Consider the following 21764-nt stretch of genomic DNA (forward strand, 5'->3'; position numbering starts at 1 on the left):
TCCACAGAACAGTTTGGTGGAAGACTCAAAGGCGTAGCTATTTGCTGATTGATTTTACGGTTACAGCGTTATTGTGCCGCCAATCAAATAATCAAATACGTTCAGTTCACTTACATGATCACTAAATAAATGAAATCAGTACATGATTTTCAATCCACCATGGAATAAATGCTAAACCATTTAGTAACAACTGCTAAATGTTAAAAGGCACTGAACGAGGAGCTGGTTAGCATTGCATAGCTAGCACACCACTAGCTCATCTTACCACCGAACTGGTCCAATCCTGACTCATAGAACACTGACACAAGTTTACATGCCAATGAGTCAAATCTGAGGAAGCCGAGTCGAGTAGGTGGTGTTGAAGGGACAGAAAGCTGAAATTAAACCCGTTCCATGGTTTAGTTGCTAACCAGCTCCTCTAGCCTAGTTAGCTTATCCAGTGGCCAACACATCTGAAAGGATAAAGGCTAGAGAATAAAGACTTTGAGAGCACAAAATTGAGTGACTGGTGTTGGAGTGACAGCAGGAATTGAATGTGTACTGTAGCATTTAGCCTGTTAGCAGTTGCTGAGCTTCTCTGTTGTAATTCTCATCAGTATTTCCAGTATTTCAACAGTATTTCCAGACACCGTAACCCATTTGAATCTACAGTGGAACAGTGGCCTGTTCAATTGGCTGAAACACATTTTTTTTAAATCTGTGCAGAAATCTATATAAAACTTTTACTCACAATAAAATATTTACTAAGCATCACTGGGTTGTCCAAAAGCATCTTTTAGCACAAATATGTTTTTAAATAGTAAAGTAAGCATCATACAGAATGCTCTCTTTACCAGTTATGATGATGTTAACATTTTATTCAGAAAAAATACTTTATTTCCATTCTTGTCATAGTTCTGACATTTGGTCTTGTAGCCTCAGCTCATAAGGATAAGGTTCATCAAAATATTTTGTGTTTTTAAGGCTGTGTATGTATAGCATGGTTACCAGTGAATTTACGACATCTGTAAATCTAATAAACATCAATCTGGCTGGTAGCAGCAAGAGCAAACAAGATGGAGAACGTGTAGCTGGAAGGAAACAGGATGGTTGCCAATAAAAATCATGTTTCAATCAGCATTGCCTCCAACAAGAAGAGGTGGGTGGGATCTGGGGTTTCTGAAGGGAGTCCAGCACTTTTCCAAGAGTATAAAACTACAGCACTTTCTCCACAGCAGGACATCTAATCACCAAATCACAAGAGGTTCCTCATCTTCATCTACATAAAGAACTACCTGCAGGTATGAACACATTTCTGAAAATGTACCTTTATTGGTATTTAACACTTTATACTTCACTTACTTACCTCAGACCTTTCTTTTATCTGCTGAAGAAGAGCCATTATGGTTCGTGGGATATTGCTGTTTGTTCTCTTCGTGGCTGCATCAGCTTCTGGTACGTTTCACCTGTTTCCTAACAGGATAATGCAGATAAAGGCACCACATATAATATAAAGTGACAGCCTGCATGATTATTATGTGATTGAGGATGACAATTTTTTTTCTCTTGTCTCAGATTTGGGGATAAAACCTGTATCAGGTAATGATGGCAGTTCAGCTCTTCAGGATATCCTTCAAATATAAAACCATTTTTAATACAGCTTTTGTATTAACGTCATTCTCTATCTGTTTTTCTAGAGGCTGATTTTAATGCATTAATTAAAGGTAAAGAACTGCTCAGGTCAAAGAAAATCACTCTGCTTCACATTTCTGACTTAAAACCTAAAATCAAGTTGTAATAACGAATCAACTGCCTCTGAAAAATGTAAAATGTTGCTTCTCTTAAACAGAACAAGTCAACAGCCCACAAAATAAAGCATCTAAGAGGTACTCATGTATCCCCAACTGTCCATATGGCTGGGTGAAGTTTGATGGACGCTGCTTCAACTACTTTAGTATAGCAGTGGACTGGGCCTCTGCTGAGGTAAACTCAGACAGATGAGCACGACCCTTAAAGAGAAGCCCAATCAGGAATTAAATAGTACAATAAGTGGAACTAGACTGAAACTGACAGCTAATTGTGTGCTCCATTTAAATATGACCTACAGTGTACATCTGACAGCTCTCACAGTCAAATGGAAAATTTATAATTTTAGGATTTGATGTACAATTTATACAACCTCATTTCCAAAAAATGAAATGAAAATAAAAACAAAAACAAAATGCAATGATGCAACTCATTTAAACCCTGTATTTAATTGAAATAGTACAAAGGCAACATATCAAATGTTCTACCTGAGAATTTTTATTGTTTTTTAAAAATATATATATTTTTTTTCATTTTAAATCTGATGCCAGCAACACGTTTCAAAAACGTTAGAACGAGGGCATGTTTACCACTGTGTTGCCTCACCTCTTCTTTTAACAACACTCTGTAACAGTTCGGGGTCTCCTTTGTTGTATTTTTCATTTGGTAATGCACCAAATATTTTCAATGGTGACAAGTCTGGACTGCAGACAGGTCATTTTAGCACCTGGACTCTTTTACTATGGAGCCATGCTGTTGTAATATGTGAAGAATATGGTTTAGCATTGTTCTGCTGAAATAAGCAAGGCCTTCCCTGAAAAAGACATTGTCTGGATGGCAGCATATGCTGCTCCAAAATCGTATTGCCTCAGTACATCTTAAATGAGCTCAGGCCCAGAGAAGGTGGTGGTGTTTCTGGGTGCTGTTTATATATGGTTTCTCCTTGGCTTTGTGGAGTTTTAACTTGCATTTGAGGATGCAGCAATGAAGTCTGTTCACAGTCAGTGGCTTTCGGAAGTGTTCCTGAGCTCATGTAGTGATTTCCACTACAAAGTCGTGTCTATTTTTAATTCAGTGCCACCTGAGGGCCCAAAGAGAGATTTCTCCAGATTCTCTGAATCTTTTATTGATATTATGTGCTGTAAATGATGAAATCCCCAAGTTCTTTGCTATTTTATTCTGAGAAATATTATTTTCCTACGAAGCCTTTCACAGAGTGGTGAACCCCTCCCCATCTTAAGTTCTGAAAGACGCTCTGAAATGTTCTTTTTCTACCCAATCATGTTACTGACCTGTTGCCAAACAACCTTCTTAGTTGTGAGATGTTCCACCAGGTTTTCAGCATTACACAACTTTACCAGTCTTTTGTTGCCCCTGTCCCAACTTTTTTGAAACCTGTTGCTGGCATCAAATTCAAAAGGGCATATATTTTGTCCAACAAAAAGATTGTTCTGTTTTAACATTTTATTATGTTGTCTTTGTACTATTTTCAATTACATATAAGGTTTAAATGATTTGTACACCATTGCATTTTGTTTTTAGTTTCATTTTTCACAGCATCCCAACTTTTTTGAAAATGGGCTTATATTGTTTTGTTTACAAATTCTGGACTGGTTTCTTAGATAGGGATTAATCCCAGTCCTGGACTAGACAGAATTCTGAATAGATATTATCTGTTTTGTATTTTATCAGTAATCCAGTAATAACTACAGATCTTCACTGTCTTTCCAGGCTTACTGTCTGACTCAGGGCGCTAACCTGGTCTCAATACACAGTGAAAATGAATATCAGATGGTGAAGGCTCTCGTCCGTGCTCACGACCTCAAAGAGAATCCTACATGGCTCGGCCTCTCCAACTGTCAGAAGGTAAGAAACAGGACGTGGTCCTGCAGAGGAGATAAAAGTACCTGCAACTAATGAAACATTAATGAATAGAGATACAATAATATCATAGGTCTTTGGGTAGTAGATGGAGATGCATAATAATATTGGATCTGTATCAGCAGATAATTTATCAAAAAATATTGTCATCAGACACATGTTTAGATTTAACAGATATTTCAAACTCATATTGTTGATGTATTTATTTTGCTCCAAAAGAGCAGTAAAATATGAGAGTTCACTAAAAGTGAACTTCACTGCATTTGTAACCCCACAAAATAAGTGTTATTCCTCTGTAATGCTAATTGAACAATGTTAATGTCTTTCTGATATATTTTCTGAATTTAGCCCACAAATAAGTGCATTTTGGCATACAATAAAAATTATAATAAACCAAATTCAGATGTTTCACATGCTTTCATTCCCAATATTTCAGCAAAGGGCACGTGTAAATATCTTCACTAAAATATGTAGTCTGATACTTTAAAAAACTTCAAATTTAGTGCATTTTTTTTATGTGAATGTCCGTTTGTCTCTGTAGAGGAACAGCTGGATCTGGTCTGATGGCTCCAGATTTGTGTACAGCAGGTGGAATAGAAATGAGCCAAACCATAACAATGGAGAGTGCTGTGTGCACATGAACTGGAGCTGTAAGTATCAGTTAAAACTTAAACAGAAGAAGAACAGAAGATACAGTGGTGCTTGAAAGTTTGTGAAACCTTTAGAATTTTCTAGATTTCTGCATAAATTTGACCTAAAACTTCATCAGATTTCCACACAAGTCCTAATAGTAGACAAATGTCCTAAAATTTCCTTTAAAATTTGCTGGTATAATTCAGAGTTCGTTGTTCCATCAATGATGGCAAGCCATCCTGGCTTAGATGCAGCGAAACAGGCTCAAACCATGATACTACCACCACCGCGTTTCACAGATGGGCTAAGGAAAGCAGTTTTTTCCTTTCTCCAAACATAATACTTCTCATTCTCACGAAAAAGATCTATTTTGGTCTCATCCGTCCACAAAACATTGTTCCAATAGCCCTCTGGCTTGTCCATGTGATCTTTAGCAAACTGCAGACGGGCAGCGATGTTCTTATTAGAGCGCACCGGCTTTCTCCTTGTAACTGTGCCGTGCACACCATTGTTGTTCAGTGTTCTCCTGATGGTGGACTCATGACCGTTAACATTAGCCACTGTGAGACAGGCCTGTAGTTGCTTAGAAGTTACCCTGCATTCCTTTGTGACCTCGCAGACCATTACATGCCTTGCTCTTGGTGTGATCTTTGTTGGTCGACCAGTCCTGGGGAGCATAACGATGGTGTTGAATTTCCTCCATTTGTACACAGTCTGTCTTTAAATTAAACAGGGTGGTCACTCACACCTGATTGCCATCCCATTGGTTGAAAACACCCGACTCTAATTTCCTTCAATTATCTGCTAATCTTAAAGGTTCACATACTTTTGCCGCTCACAGATACATAATATTGGACCATTTTCCTCAATATTTTTGTCTGATTTGTTTGAGTTGGTTCTCTTTATCTACTACTATGCAGAAATGTAGAAAATTCTTAAGGGTTCACAAACTTTCAAGCACTGAAACTGTGCTTCATTAAGTTCTGCTTATTCTCCTAATCCTGAACATTATTATATCAATTAGTTTTACACCTTGTTTCTCTTTGCCTACAGCTGAGAAGAACTGGAATGACATTCCGTGCGACCTGAAGTATCCATTTGTCTGCGTCAAGAGGCTGGAGTGAAACTCTGGAAGCCAAGAAACACACGGCAGAATTAAAATGCCTTAAAATTACAGAAGCTGGTAATCTACAGCTTTTTACATAATTACAGTAAAATGAACAAATTCAAGTAAAAACTCCCAATCATATTAATCAATGAATCAATCATACTGAAAATAAAGAGTATTTAACTATTTAGAGTATTTGGTGATTTAATGCTCATTTTTACATACTGAGACAGTGCTGAACATCTGAGTTGATCTTTTGAGGTTCACATGCAGAGATCTAACTCAGTCTAGGATGACCAGCTCAGCTGTCAACTAACCGGCTATCGGGCTAGTTAGGTTTTCAGTTGAATTATTGACTGAAGGATTCAGTGCAAAACTGCAACATATAAGGTATGTGAGTTTAAGGGGAATCCAACCAATTTTGAAAAATCTCTGCATGATTAAATGGTTAAGATGTAAACAAAGTCATTCAGAGTGGTTTGATGTGAAAAGCTTCCTTCTAGAGTCAAAGTTGTTCACAGTGGTGGTGATAGGAACCAGATGTCTCAAGAGTTTAATGCCTCTGAAAGCTCCCTCACAGAAAGTTATTACATGAAATGGTTACAAATGTGCTGCCTGATGCCTTAGATGTTTTTATAACAGTTTTGAAAGAAACTTTTAGCTTAAAATATAATTTCCATGAGACAAAATACTGCCAAAATTAAACTTCTTTTACATTTTTTGACCACTATCACCAACATTATGCATAAAAATTCAGAAGACTGGTGGCTTTGGCTAATTAAAAGGGATATATTTGTGCTGTAGATATCACCACATCTGCTTCCTGTCACCACCACTGCAAAGAAATCTGTCTGATGGTGTCTCCACACTTAATCAGTTCCCCTTTAAAAGTCTTTCAGAAGCTTCAGGCATCCACTTTCAGGTTACAACTGCCATAAGTAGCATTATGTCCAGTCTAAAAAAAAATTTACACACACTGCCTTCAGCTTGACACTAACATAACACTGCAAATCCAATATGGACTAAACACAGTATTATTACAGTATTAAAGGCTATTTGGATAAACAGAAGCTACTTATAGAGTATGGGTTTCAGCACTGCTGTATCATGGTCTTGCTTAGAATTATAAGATTTCCTCAGCATTCACTGCTGTTTTGAAATATTTTCTATCAAAGAAGTCATTTTCAAAACTATATTATAGTCAACTTTAATAGTTTAACAGTTTAAGTGATTTACTTGACATATTTTTGATTTCTGAATATTAAAATTGTACAACCCCAAATTAGAAAAAGGTTAGGACAGTGTGTAAAATGCAAATACAAAAAGAAAGCATTGTTTTCTAAGATGTATTTTGACTTGTATTTCATTGCAGACAGTATGAACACAAGATATTTCATGTTTTTTTGTGATCATTCAGTTTGTAAATATACATCCATTCCTGCCATTCAGGCATGCAAAACATTCCATAAAACGTCGGGATGGTTTGCTATTTAGGGTTAGTAATGAGGTAAAATAATTAAATAATGATGTCATTTCCTGCAGGTGATAGTAATTACGATTTGGTACAAAAGCAGTCCAGGAACGGCCTAGTCCTTTAGCAAGCCCATGAAAGGTGAAAGGCCAAGGATCACAAGTTTGCCAACAAATGTGTGAGAAAGTTATTGAAATGTCTGGAAACAATGCTCCTCAAAGAAAGATAGAAAGGGATTTGGATATTATACCCTCTATGGTGCAAAACATAACTAAGATTTAAAGAATCTGGAGAAAATTCAGTGGTAAAGGGTGAGGGTGCAAGCCTGAGCTGAATAACTGTGCTCTCTGATCCCTCAGATGGCCCTGCATCAAGAACGGTCATTAATCTATAAATGGTACAACCACAAACATGTAGGTGCATCAACAAATGCCAGGTAAAACTTTACTGTGCCAAAAGGAAGCCTTATATTAGTTGCAGTTGACTTATCTGGGCTCAGAGGCACCTTGAACGGATCATCACACAGTGGAAACGTGTATCGTGGACGAATCTGTATTTCACATCTTTTTTTGTGAGAAATTAACACAGTGTGGTCTGGACAAAAAACGAAAAAGACCATCCAGGTCATGCCATGATTGTGACTGTTATGAGTGTAAGGGCGGACACTTCCACACAAAAACAACAACAAAAAAAAAATTGGGCCAACCCTAAAATACTGATGGTTTTTACTGATGGTTTTGGGCTGGTCAGAGTCCAGATTTAAACCCTATAGAGAATATTTGGTTTCATATTAAACACAAACTAGTTTGGCACTGCTTTTCAACTGTTTGAAGCCATCAGTGCTGAGTGGACAAGGATGAAAAGTACCATCCAGAAGAGGGTGCAAGTGCTGGACTGGCCTACCTGCAGTCCTGACCTGTCCCCAGTAGCGAATGTGTGGCGCATTTTAAAAATGCAAAATGCAACAACGAAGATCCCGAACTGTTGCACACCTTAAAACTTTGCAGAAAGAATCAGACAGAATTACACCTGAGACACTTCATCACTTGGTGTCTTCCTGAACATCTTATAAGTGTTGAAAAAAATGAATGGCAACATTACAACATTACAGGTGGTAAATTCATTACTGTCCCAACTGTTTGGAAATGTGTTGCAAGAACTAAAATTGAAATGTGTTTGTTAAAAAATACAGTATAATTCATGAAGTAACACATCAAATAATATGCTGATGTGTTGTTTTCAATGTAATACAGGTTAAAAATAACTTAAAAATCACTGTTTTCAGTTTAAATTTTACATACATGCATACATACATATCATCCCAACATTTTCTGATTTGGTGGTATAGAATGTCTTAAATTATCCTCTGTCTGGATGGATTAAATGCAGATGGAACTTTTTCATTCTGAGAGCTCTCACTGTGTGATTTTTCATCCATGAATAAATTTAAACTAGAATGAAAACTTCACCAGACTGTTTTAGATACAGACTGACTTGTCATAAATACTTAAAATACTTGAAATATAGAGGACAACAATTGATTTTGGGGAACGTAATGTTGTGGCATCGTTGTATATCTTCTCAAACTGAGTGACCATTTCTCATCAGTAAACAGTATATCATTGATGTCCAACAAAAGTTCTTATCTCCAAACTTTACAGGCAAAGAACAAAAATGTTCTTCACTTTCAGTGCAAGTTAATGTACCAAGACCTTATTACAAATCATTTTGGACCATTCTGACACAGGTATTTTCATTTTTAAACTCAATAAAAAATGAAAAGTGGAAAAAATGGAGATACATAGTTTTGTTCTGAGAGGAACAATGACTCATGCCGTGGATTTGTGTACTAATGCAGGTTCTGTTTGAATCTTTTACTTCATAGATTCTTAAAAATATAAGTGAAACAGGTCAAAAACATGCATTCATGAGATCCTGCTGTTCTGGGTTAATGCTGGTTTTCCCTCTTCAGTGAGGCACCCAAAAAACACTAGGCCGTCGTTAGGGTGTGCCAGGTGGTTGCTAAGCCATTCCTATGTTATTGTAGGTGGGCTAAGCTGTAGCTAAGCCATTGCTGTGCTAGCCCAGGTGGTTGCTAAGGTGTTGCTAGGCTGTTTCTACATCACCCTAGGTGGCTGCTAAGGTATTGCCATGCCGTTGCGATGGTATTGCATGTGGAATCTATGAGGGTCAGTGTGAGAGATGACCTCTGTGACGTCACTTTTCCTGCATTCAGAACAGGACATCTTTACTTTCCGAGACAATAAAACAACTGTTCTTAAAATCAAGGAGACCAGGGGACAGCCAGTCCTCCTCTGGCTGGTGGGGTTGTCCAATTATAGAGATTAAAGCTGTGAGTGTTGGTCTGGACTGACCATGGCCAGATGAGCTCTGGGCCTGAGAGAGGACATAGCTATTGTCCCAATCTGGAGTATTATGTGACAAAAAATATGCTTTCAGTAAAGTAATATTGGTTAATATTTGTTGATAAAAGGAAGATAATTTTAATGATATCTTTCAGATGGAGAAATCACCTCATAGAAGACAGTCTTAGTGAATAAATGGATTGAATTGCAATTCCATAAAAAGACACCAGAGGACAATGATGTATTAGCATTAATTCATACCTCCTCAGATTGGGATATGGTAAATTGTTTGCTTAGTTTGTGAGACAGTAGTGTGATTATGGGAACAACCGTGGACTGAAGCAAGTGAAGGGGGCCAAAATAATACTTTAATAATAAAGAATTTTGCAACTTCATTAAAGTAAGTAAATTTTTCATGAAACATATTAATAAAGGAATTATATGAAGAAAACTGAGAAACCAGTAACAGCAAGGAACACACACACACATCATCTAAATCGCTTATCCTTCTGGGTCGCGGTGGGATGCTGGAGCCTATCACAGCTGTCATTGGGCGGAAGGCAACATACACCCTGGACAGGTACAGCAAGGAACAATGTTTTTCCTGTTTGGCTTATCAATTTTTCAAGTATTTTTTCCCAACTCTGATAATAATCAGGACAAGGATTTTTTGGACACTATGGCCAACCAAAGATGGAAATTGTCTGGGAGTTTTTCTTTAATTATTGTTTTTGTAGTTTAGAGGAAAACCTGAAAGATGCATCCTGTGCTAAAATCTTGGACTAGACTGCATCCCACCGCAACCCAGAAGGATAAGTGGTTTAGATGATGGATGGATGGATGGATGGATAGACTGCATCCATTGATGCGGGTTCAGGGATATGTTGTGGGGTTAAAGTGAGATGCTAGATGATGTGAGATGTTAGATGTTGATGCTTTGGCATTATTTTTCAAAAGCAGATCAGGCTCTAAAAGAAATCAGTGTCATGTCAATGTGATGCATTGATAACACAACATAAATTAAGCGACAATGAAAAGGAACATTTTTAAGGACCGTAAATCAGGGGCGTGACTGGGTCCAGGCTATCGGGATGTAGCCCCAAACATTTTTTTTTTTTTCAATAGCCCCGGATGTAATAATTCTAAGATTAAAATAAGAATCATATATAATACATATAGGCAAGACACACTATTATTTATTTGCCCAGGTGCCCACACTTTTGCATGCTCTTACTTCTTTTATTCAGGGAACAAGAAACCTTGGGAGGAACCAAGATTTCGAATTATAATCAAATGACTTATGAAATTCAGTTTAGAATTGCTTCGTTATCTTTCCAGACTCATAAAGCATTAAACTTATGCCAACTGACCCAGACGTGGCTATGAATTCCCCTCTATTTACCTAAGCTAATGTTTGTGGAGCTCTCTTATCAGCTCCTGTAAATATTATGTTACGTGATTTACTCCTGAAACATCACAGGTAAAGGTGACTAAAGGAAAATCCGTTTCTGGGCCGCTGTGGAATTAAAGATGTTTATAGCTGTATGACTGTTACACTGTTTGTGTGTTTTGAATGAACGTGATGAGAAAAAGTGAACACACCTGATTAAAATTGGTATGTTTTTTCAACATTTTGAGATGTTGATCATTGCAAAAATACTGATAAGGTGATGTTTAAGAAATACTAATAATATTGATGAGACACATTTTCAAAAATGTCAAAAATCAATGAAATGTGTCGTTTGACCAGGGGAGCCCAGACTTTTACATACAACTGTGTATTAGGTTTCCTGCTCTTGCACGCCTCATCCAGTTAATTAGCTGATTAGCAAGTCCTGCTGAGTAGACAGTGAGTGGGATTAAAACTATGTCATGTGTCACACCCTCATACAGGCTACATGCTGAATTCAGCGTTGATGGAAGATGTTAGCAGGAGATTTTTACATTAGTTTAACTTTTTAAAAGAATATTTTCCACCGGCATTTCATCAGAACACCTACGTTACACAGGGAGCCACTTACAGCAGAAGGGGAGGAGGGAACAGTAAGAGGATTGTTCAATCGGGGTGCATTCGCTCTCGGCTAGGTCAGCCTCAGTGAGCCATATAGCTAGCCATTAAACTTGACAATGCAAAATCTTTAAGAATTTTAAACATAATGTACATACAACCCCATTTCCAAAAAAAGTTGGGATGCTGTGCAAAATGTAAATTAAAACAAAATGCAACAATGTGCAAATCATTTCAACCCTATATTTCGCTAAAAATAGTACAAAGCCAACATATCAAATATTAAAGCTGAGAAATTTTATTGTTTTTTGAAAAATACGTGCCAAGTTTGAATTTGATGCCAACAACACGTTCCAAAAAAGTTGTTTCATCACGTCTTCTTTTAACAACCCTCTGTAAGTGTTTGGGAACTGAGGAGATTGACTGCTGTAGTTTTGAAAGTGAAATGTTTTCCCATTCTCGCTTAACATAGGATTTCAGCTGCTCATCAGTTCAGGGTCAGGGTCATCGGGCCACAGGACACTTTTCCACTTCCCCTCAATCCATTTTAAATGAGCTTGGCCCAGAGAAGGTGGCAGCATTCCTGGATCCTGTTTATGTATGCTTTCTTTTAATGTTATTATGTACTGTAGATGATGAAAAGCAAAACTTCTTTGCTATTTTATGTTGATAAACGTTATTTTTGAATTGTTGCACTATTTGCTTGTGCAAACTTGGTGAACCCCTCCTCATCTTAACTTCTGAAAGACTCAGCCTCTCTGAGATGTTTTTTTTTCTACCCAATCATGTTACTGACCTGTTGCCAATTAACCACCAGGTGTTTTTTTAAGCATTACACAACTTTACCAACCTTTTGTTGCCCCCGTCCCAACTTTTTTGGAATGTGTTGCTGGCATCAAATTCAAAACGGGAATATATTTTTCAAGAAATAATAAAATTTCTCAGTTTCAACATTTGATATATTGTCTTTGAAGCATTTAAAATAAGCTAGAATTAATGAAAAATCTAATTAATGAATTTTAACTTTGGGGATCATTGGTGGTTTAAAGTTTCCGTCACATACAGATCATTTATTAGTTCATCAGTGGTTTCACTTTACCTGATAATATGAACATACATCATTGAGAAGATGAAGAATATTTAAATTCTTAATTTTGTCAAGCTTGTATTTGGTTTCAGCATCAATCCAAAAGTGTTTTGCTGCATCTCATGGAAACGCTGCATGCTTATTTCCGGTACCACTGTCTGTTTCGCACATGCACAGACTGAGAAATCCGAAAGAAATCAGAGTACGAGTTTACATGCACTGAGAAATCTGATTACTAAGCTAAAATCCAGCTCTCCTTATTGGATTTCTTAGTCTGATTTCTAGACCTTACTCTGATCCAAGAAGTCAAAGTATACTGGCCACTTCCTATAATTATGTTAGTTATTCTGACAGGTTAGGCCTTCAGTTTAGCTCCTGAAGTCCTACCAATGGAAGAGCTCACTTGGCTGTGTCTACCTGCATATCACAGAGAAAAAAATCTTCGTTGAACAATTTTCTGTTGGATGTTTTAAGATTTTAACCTGTTTGTTTCCAAATAAATCTTGATTGAAAAAATGTATTGCTACAATAAATACAGAGTTTAAAAACTACATGCATGATTCTGCTAAACAAAAAATGTATTTAAAAATACAGCAAGGACCCAGATAGGGCCCTTGCACACCCATATTTACCACCAGAGATCATCTTCCCTGGAAAACGAACTGGTTTCCATAGCTGCTAATCATCTTCGCCTCTGGACTGTTGGAACTGTTTTATCTGTCTACTTACACTCAGTGTTTTCTCTGTGATGTGGTGAAGCCTTGCTAGTTGTTCTTGTCTGCAATCCTGAGCCTTCTTACACTATATTGCCAAAAGTATTCGCCCATCTGCCGTCACACGCATATGAACTTGAGTGACATCCCATTCTTAATCCTTAGGGTTTAATATGATGTCGGCCCACCCTTTGCAGCTATGACAGCTTCAACTCTTCTGGGAAGGCTTTCCACAAGGTTTAGGAGTGTTTATGGGAATTTCTGACCATTCTTCCAGAAGCGCATTTGTGAGGTCAGACACTGATGTTGGACGAGAAGGCCTGGCTCGCAGTCTCTGCTCTAATTCATCCCAAAAGTGTTCTATCGGGTTGAGGTCAGGACTCTGTGCAGGCCAGTCAAGTTCTTCCACACCAAACTCACTCATCCATGTCTTTATGGACCTTGCTTTGTGCACTGGTACACAGTCATGTTGGAACAGGAAGGGGCCGTCCCCAAACTGTTCCCACAAAGTTGGGAACCCATTCCATGAAGCTCTCTACGCTGTTCTTGAGCTAATCTGAAGGCCACATGAAGTTTGGAGGTCTGTAGCGATTGACTCTGCAGAAAGTTGGTGACCTCTGCCCGCTATGAGCCTCAGCATCTGCTGACCCCGCTCTGTCATTTTACGTGACCGACCACTTCGTGGCTGAGTTGCTGTCATTCCCAATCACTTCCACTTTGTTATAATACCACTGACAGTTGACTGTGGAATATTTAGTAGCGAGGAAATTTCACGACTGGACTTGTTGCACAGTGCCATCTTATCATGGCACCACGCTGGAATTCACTGAGCTCCTGAGAGCGACCCGTTCTTTCACTAATGTTTGTAGAAGCAGTCTGCAGGCCTAGGTGCTTGGTTTTATACACCTGTGGCCATGGAAGTGATTGAAACACCTGAATTCAGTGATTTGGATGGGTGAGTGAATACTTTTGGCAATATAGTGTATCTCCTGGTTTTGCACCTTTTGGTTTTTGACTCCACTTGTCCAAAGGTGCACAATTTAAGCTTTAATGTTTTAGTTCCTAATGGCCATTTTGAATTGAACCTCAAGGATTTCATTGGTTAGTGTTTTCTCTGCTCCAACAAACCCACTTCAACCAAGTTACACTGTAAAAGTAAAACACTAAGTAAAATAAATAAATGCTTCATGTGGTAAGAAGGAATTTAACTGTTTTATTCAAATCAACACTTTGGATGAGACAATCCAAAGCAAAATCTTAGTTTAGATGAAACAAAGCAACATTTTACATCAATTTTTACTTCAAAAATACTGATTGATTGATACAACAAATTGATCATTACTATCTGATTTTCTGGTTATCTGTACCTGTTTAGATGCACATTCTAAATGTAGGCACTTGAAGCAGTGTTAAAGGTGTGATTGGTGTGAAGCTGCATTTCTGTTTGTGTGATTTTAACACTACAAATGAGTGCATTTTTTTTTTCAATGTTATTGTTTTATTTCTGTAGATCAACTTTATACATCAGTATGTTTAAAGTGATGATCAAACATCCATAAACGTTTAATAGACACATTTTCATTGGGTGCACTTTTTGTCATCACGGACACTTTAACTGGGTTATGCAACTTTTCTGTCAACTTTACCAGTGATATCTCAGGAGTAAATTACTTAACATGAAATTTGCAAGAACTGATAAGAGAGCTCCATAAACATTAGTATAGATAAAAAGGGAGTTGATGGTCTAAGTTTAATGATCTACAAGTTCAGAAAGGTAATGAAGCAATTCCACTGAAATTCACAGCAGCCACTGGATAATAATAATCCTGGTCCTGGTTCCTCCTCAGGGTTCTTGCTCCTAGAGAGTTCACCTTCAGCACTGATCCTATTTTCTCCAGGCCCTGAATAAAGCAAGTCATTGTACTGTATGTAACATAAAATGTGAGATGGTCAGTAAAATTGCTAAAGAATGAAAAGCAGAAAAAAACTTTACTTACCTTTGGGCAGTTACTGAATATGTTTCCCATCCTTAAACATAAATCACTGGAGCTTTGCTCTTCTAAAACTGATACATTGAGGTTTATTCTGAACTATGGAATTTCTTCTGTTTGAGCCACCTTGTTGTTGACTTTAGCCCTGCGTGGTGAATCATTGTCATCTTGCATTAAATCAAGGCGACATTTTATTTTGAGTGGTGCTTTTTAGAAGAAATAAACACTCAACAGACATTTTAACATCATCTTACTTATGTAGCAGCAGTGAATACATTCAGTACATTTTAAAGAGACTTTTAACTGTGTCAGTACAGTTTGTTTATAATCTGCTCAATTCAGTAGTTTTTCACTTTATTTGGAGGATCCAGGTTCATATCTGTAGATGTTTAACCTGAGAGGTCACTGAACAAGTAACAGGTCTAATACAGACCATCTCTGTTATAGACACACTGCTGATGCTATTCTGTACCTGGATCTTAACCGGATTAGGTTTTGGTTAAGGTTAGGGTTAAGATTAGGGTTTAGGGTTGAGGTTAAGATTAGGATGAGGGCCAGTGTACCCTGGTTTGGATGAGGTTGGGTAAGGTTAGGTTTTGCTTAATGGAAGTAACATATTAAGTCCATTTCATGTAGCATATTAACAGTGATACATAATGTATCAACAGAGCATCTACAAGATATTTACTTCAGTGTATTCAGATGCTGCAGTACTGCTACTTCACTGATGTGTTGTTGATGTGGTGTTGATACTCTGCTGAAAGTTTATTAATCATCTACAAAGTACCACTCAAAATGTTACCTAAGTACTGATATTAGATTAACAGCTGTTAAACCATCAGCAAGTGAATCAGGCCTCTTTTCCACTGTGGGGCCGAATGGCTCTGAGCACAGAGAGGAACCATTCTAGTGGCATTTCCACACCGACACAGTTCAACATGGAACACATACAAACCGTGCTCAGAGTGATTCTCTGAACAACGTTAGCTAACAGTGTTCAGGTCCACAGAACAGTTTGGTGGAAGATTCAATGGCGTAGCTATTTGCTGATTGATTTTACGGTTACAGCGTTATTGTGCCGCCAATCAAATAATCAAATACGTTCAGTTCACTTACATGATCACTAAATAAATGAAATCAGTACATGATTTTCAATCCACCATGGAATAAATGCTAAACCATCTAGTAACAACTGCTAAATGTTAAAAGGCAAACTAAACTGGTCCAATCCTGACTCATAGAACACGGACACAAGTTTACATGCCAATGAGTCAAATCTGAGGAAGCCGAGTCGAGTAGGTGGTGTTGAAGGGACAGAAAGCTGAAATTAAACCCGTTCCATGGTTTAGTTGCTAACCGGCTCCTCTAGCCTAGTTAGCTTATCCAGTGGCCAACACATCTGGCCTGTTCAATTGGCTGAAACACATTTTTTTTAAATCTGTGCAGAAATCTATATAAAACTTTTACTCACAATAAAATATTTACAAAGCATCACTGGGTTGTCCAAAAGCATCTTTAGCACAAATATGTTTTTAAATAGTAAAGTAAGCATCATACAGAATGCTCTCTTTACCAGTTATGATGATGTTAACATTTTATTCAGAAAAAATACTTTATTTCCATTCTTGTCATAGTTCTGACATTTGGTCTTGTAGCCTTAGCTCATAAGGATACAGTGCATCAAAATATTTTGTGTTTTTAAGGCTGTGTATGTATAGCGTGGTTACCAGTGAATTCACGACATCTGTAAATCTAATAAACATCAATCTGGCTGGCAGCAACAAGAGCAAACAAGATGGAGAACGTGTAGCTGGATGGTTGCCAATAAAAATCATGTTTCAATCAGCATTGCCTCCAACAAGAAGAGGTGGGTGGGATCTGGGGTTTCTGAAGGGAGTCCAGCACTTTTCCAAGAGTATAAAACTACAGCACTTTCTCCACAGCAGGACATCTAATCACCAAATCACAAGAGGTTCCTCATCTTCATCTACATAAAGAGCTACCTGCAGGTACGAAAACATTGCTGAAAATTTAGCTTTATTGGTATTTAACACTTTATACTTCACTTACTTACCTCAGACCTTTCTTTTATCTGCTGAAGAAGAGCCATTATGGTTCGTGGGATATTGCTGTTTGTTCTCTTCGTGGCTGCATCAGCTTCTGGTACGTTTCACCTGTTTCCTAACAGGATAATGCAGATAAAGGCACCACATATAATATAAAGTGACAGCCTGCATGATTATTATGTGATTGAGGATGACAATTTTTTTCTCTTGTCTCAGATTTGGGGAAAAAACTTGTATCAGGTAATGATGGCAGTTCAGCTCTTCAGGATATCCTTCAAATATAAAACCATTTTTAATACAGCTTTTGTATTAACGTCATTCTCTATCTGTTTTTCTAGAGGCTGATTTTAATGCATTAATTAAAGGTAAAGAACTGCTCAGGTCAAAGAAAATCACTCTGCTTCACTTTTCTGATTTAAAACCTAAAATCAAGTTGTAATAACGAATCAACTGCCTCTGAAAAATTAAAACTATTGCTTCTCTTAAACAGAACAAGTCAAGAGGCCACAAAATAAGGCATTTCTGAGGTATTCAGGTATCCACAACTTTCCATACAGCTGGGTGAGGTTCAATGGACGCTCCTTCAGCTACTTTGGTCAAAAACTGGACTGGGCCTCTGCTGAGGTAAACTCAGACAGATGAGCACGACCCTTATAGAGAAGCACAATCAGGAATTAAATAGTACCATAAGCGTCTAGACTGAAACTGACAGCTAACTGTGTACTCCATTCAGTATGACCTACAGTGTACAGCACAGCTTTCATGGTCAAATGGAAAATCTATAATTTTAGGATTTGATGTACAATGTATACAAGCCCATTTCCAAAAAATGAAATGAAAAATAAAATAAAAAACAAAATGCAATGATACAATTCATTCAAGCCCTATTTTTAATTGAAATAGTACAAAGACAACATATCAAATGTTCAAACTGAGAAATTCTATTGTTTTTTTTAAATATATGCTCATTTTAAATCTAATGCCAGCAACACATTTCAAAAAAGTTGGGACGGGGACATGTTTACCACTGTGTTGCAACACCTCTTCTTTTAACAACACTGCAAGCGTTTGGGAACTGAGAAGACCAATTACTGTAGTTTTGGAAGTGAAATATTTTAATAATTTATCCAGATTTTCTGAATCTTTTATTAATATTATGTACTGTAAATGACAAAATCCCCAAGTTGTTTGCTCTTTCACTCTGACAAATATCATTTTACTGCAAAAGCTTTCACAGAGTGGTGAACCGCTCCCCATCTTAAGTTCTGAAAGATTCAGCCTCTCTGAGATGCCCTTTTTTATACCCAATCATGTTACTGACCTGTTGCCAATCAACCTACATAGTTGTGAGATGTTCCACCAGGTGTTTTTTTTTTTCAGCATTACACAACTTTACCAGTCTTTTGTTGCCCCTGTCCCAACTTTTTTGAAACCTGTTGCTGGCATCAAATTAAAAAAAAATTCTAACCCAGTTTTAAAATTTGATATGTTGTCTTTGTATGATTTTCAATTAAATGTAAGGTTTGAATGAATTGTACATTATTGCATTTTGTTTTTATTCTCATTTTTCACAGCATCCCAACTTTTTTGAAAATGGGGTTGTATTATGCTGTTTATAAATTATGGGCTGGTTTCCCAGATAGGGAATAATCCCAGTCCTGGACTAGACAGCAATTTGAATAGACGTTCTCTGTTTTGTATTTTATCAGTAATCCAGTAATAACTGCAGATCTTCACTGTCTTTCCAGGCTTATTGTCTGAATCGGGGTGCTAACCTGGTCTCAGTACACAGTGAAAGTGAATATCAGATGGTGAAAGCTCTCATCCGTTATTACGACCCCAGCGAGAATCCTACATGGTAAGAAACAGAAGATGATATTGCAGTGGAGACAAAAGTAACTAATAAAACTAATAAAATAATAACTAATAAAAATGAATGAATAGAGTAAAAATATTATCAAAGGCAATTGTGTAGCAGTTGGAGATGCATAATAATATTGGATTTGATGTCTGTATCAGCAGATAATTTATCAAAACTATATTGTGATTGGACGCATGTTTAAATTGAACAGATATTTCAAACGGATATTTTATGATGTATGTTGTCCAAAAGAACAGTAAAATATAAAAAAAGAGTGTTATTTCTCTGTAATACTAATCCAACAATGTTAATGTCCTTCTGAGTTTAGCCTGAAAATAAGTGCATTTAGGCATACATAAAAAATGATAATGAACCAAATTCAGATGTTTCACATGCTGTCATTCTCAATATCTCAGCAAAGGGCATGTGTAAATACCTTCACTAAAGAAAAATCGGTAACACTTTCTATGAATGTCACGTTTGTAAGCATCTATAAACACATTTATAACATGTTATAATGCATTCATAAGGCATTATAAACATGGTCATAAATATTTATAAAAATGAATTACACTGAATTACACTTTATAGCTATGTTTATTATACATTATGAATTGTTATTATAATGCATTATAAGCAGTGTTAAGTTAGGGCCAAGCTAACAGTGGTGTACATTACCCTTCCCACATTGGGTAAAACACTGATGGCAGCACTAGTTTAAACTCTGACATTTGAAGCCTGTAATGTGCTTTATTGTGTATGTTTTAGTGTTTCAGTAAATTATTCAGTAAATACTTCAACTTGAAGCCTCACTGGAAGAGGCTTTAGTACGGTATGCTTCACTTTACTTAGAGCGCACAAATACCACTTATGAGCTCTTATAATTTGTTATGAAAAGTACTTATTACGCATTATGTTAACAATTCATAATGCATAATAAGCATGGCTATAATGTGTAATGCATTTTTATAAATATTTCTAGCCATGTTTATGATGCCTTTTGAATGTATTATAACATGTTACGAATGTGTTTATAAATGCTTACAAACATGACATTCATAGAAAGTGTTACCGAAATATCTAGTTTGGTACTTTTAAAAATCTTAAAGTTTAGTGTAATTTTTTTATGTGAATGTTTGTTTGTCTTTGTAGAAGAACAGCTGGTTCTGGTCTGATGGGACCATGTTTATGTACAGAAAGTGGAATAAAAATGAGCCAAATCACAAAGGAGAGTGCTGTGTGCACATGAACGAGGACCGTAAGTATCAGTTAAAACTTAAACAGAAGAAGAACAGAAGATACAGTGGTGCTTGAAAGTTTGTGAAACCTTTAGAATTTTCTAGATTTCTGCATAAATTTGACCTAAAACTTCATCAGATTTTGACACAAGTCCTAATAGTAGACAAATGTCCTGACATTTCCCTTTTTGTGCTTGTATAATTTGCTGGTATAATTCAGAATTCATTGTTCCATCAATGATGGTAAGCTGTACTGGTTCAGATGCAGCAAAACAGGCCCAAATCATGATACTATCACCACCGTGTTTCACAGATAGGTTTTTATGCTGGAATGCAGTTTTTTTTCTCCAAATATAATGCTTCTCCTTTAAACTAAAAAGATCTATTTTGGTCTCATCTGTCCACAAAACATTGTTCCAATAGCCTTCTGGCTTGTCCATGTGATCTATAGCAAACTGCAGATGGGCAGCGATGTTCTTTTTGAAGAGCAGCAGCTTTCTCCTTGCAACCGTGTCATGAACACCATTGTTGTTCAGTGTTCTCCTGGTGGTGGACTCATGACTGCTAACATTGGCCACTTAGAAGTTACCCTGGGTTCCTTTGTGACCTCGCAGACCATTACACACCTTACTCTTGGCATGATCTTTGTTGGTTGACCACTCCTGGGGAGCATAACAATGATCTTGAATTTCCTCCACTTGTACACAGTCTGTCTGTAGAACATTCTTAAGGGTTCACAAACTTCCAAGCACCACTGTGTTTCATTAAGTTCTGCTTATTCTCCTAATCCTGAACATTATTATATCAGTTAGTTTTAAACCTTGTTTCTCTTTGCCTACAGATGAGAGGAACTGGAATGACATTCCGTGCGACCTGAAGTATCCATTTGTCTGCGTCAAGAGGCTGCAGTGAAAGAAACACACGGCAGAATTAAAATTATCTACAGCTTCACACAAGGCAGAATTAAAATGTCTTAAAATTCCAGAAGCTGGTGATCTACAGCTTCTTACATAATTACAGTAAAATGAACAAATTCAAGTAAAAAACACCCAATCATATTAATCAATCAATCAATCGTACTGAAAATAAAAGATGCATATGAAAAATGAGCAGTATTTAGAGTATTTGGTGATTTATTGTTCATTTTTACACACTGAGACAGTGCTGAACATCTGAGTTGATCTAAGATTCACATGTGGAGATCTAAGTTAGTCTAGGATGACCAGCTCAGCTGTCAGCTAACCGGCTAACAGGCTAGTTAGGTTTTCAGTTGAATTATTGACTGAAGGATTCAATTTAAAACTGCAACATATAAGGTATGTGAGTTTAAGGGGAATTCCACCGATTTTGAAAAACTCTGCGTGATTAAATGGCTAAGATGTAAACAAAGTCATTCAGAGTGGTTTGGTGAGTGGTTTGGTCAGAGTTGGTCACAGTGGTGGTGATAGGAACCAGATGTCTGAAGAGTTTAATGCCTCTGAAAGCTCCCTCACAGATATTTATTAAATGTGCTACCTGATGCCTTAGATGTTTTTTATAACAGTTTTCAGAGAAAC

General features: G+C 37.0%; 1 protein-coding gene across 3 annotated transcripts; it reads left to right on the forward strand.

The window, feature by feature from the left end:
* Positions 1–1227: 1227 nt before the first annotated feature.
* LOC118826557 (lactose-binding lectin l-2-like) lies at positions 1228–21317 on the forward strand. 3 transcript variants are annotated; one of them, XM_036597561.1, is made up of 8 exons: positions 1228–1280; positions 1373–1434; positions 1555–1578; positions 1677–1703; positions 1829–1962; positions 3517–3651; positions 20123–20228; positions 21050–21317. In XM_036597561.1, the coding sequence occupies exons 2-8, from the start codon at positions 1383–1385 to the stop codon at positions 21118–21120; spliced, it is 549 nt and encodes a 182-aa protein (XP_036453454.1). In that variant the 5' UTR covers positions 1228–1280; positions 1373–1382; the 3' UTR covers positions 21121–21317. The 3 variants fall into 3 exon arrangements, with proteins under 3 accessions (XP_036453454.1, XP_036453452.1, XP_036453453.1); XM_036597559.1 differs by lacking the exons at positions 20123–20228; positions 21050–21317 and adding exons at positions 4208–4316; positions 5353–5458; XM_036597560.1 differs by lacking the exons at positions 20123–20228; positions 21050–21317 and adding exons at positions 4208–4316; positions 5353–5458 and having other exon boundaries at positions 1232–1280; positions 1376–1434.
* Positions 21318–21764: the final 447 nt, after the last annotated feature.

Source organism: Colossoma macropomum, unplaced genomic scaffold (assembly GCF_904425465.1).
Source record: "Colossoma macropomum unplaced genomic scaffold, Colossoma_macropomum, whole genome shotgun sequence".
NCBI lineage: Eukaryota > Metazoa > Chordata > Actinopteri > Characiformes > Serrasalmidae > Colossoma > Colossoma macropomum.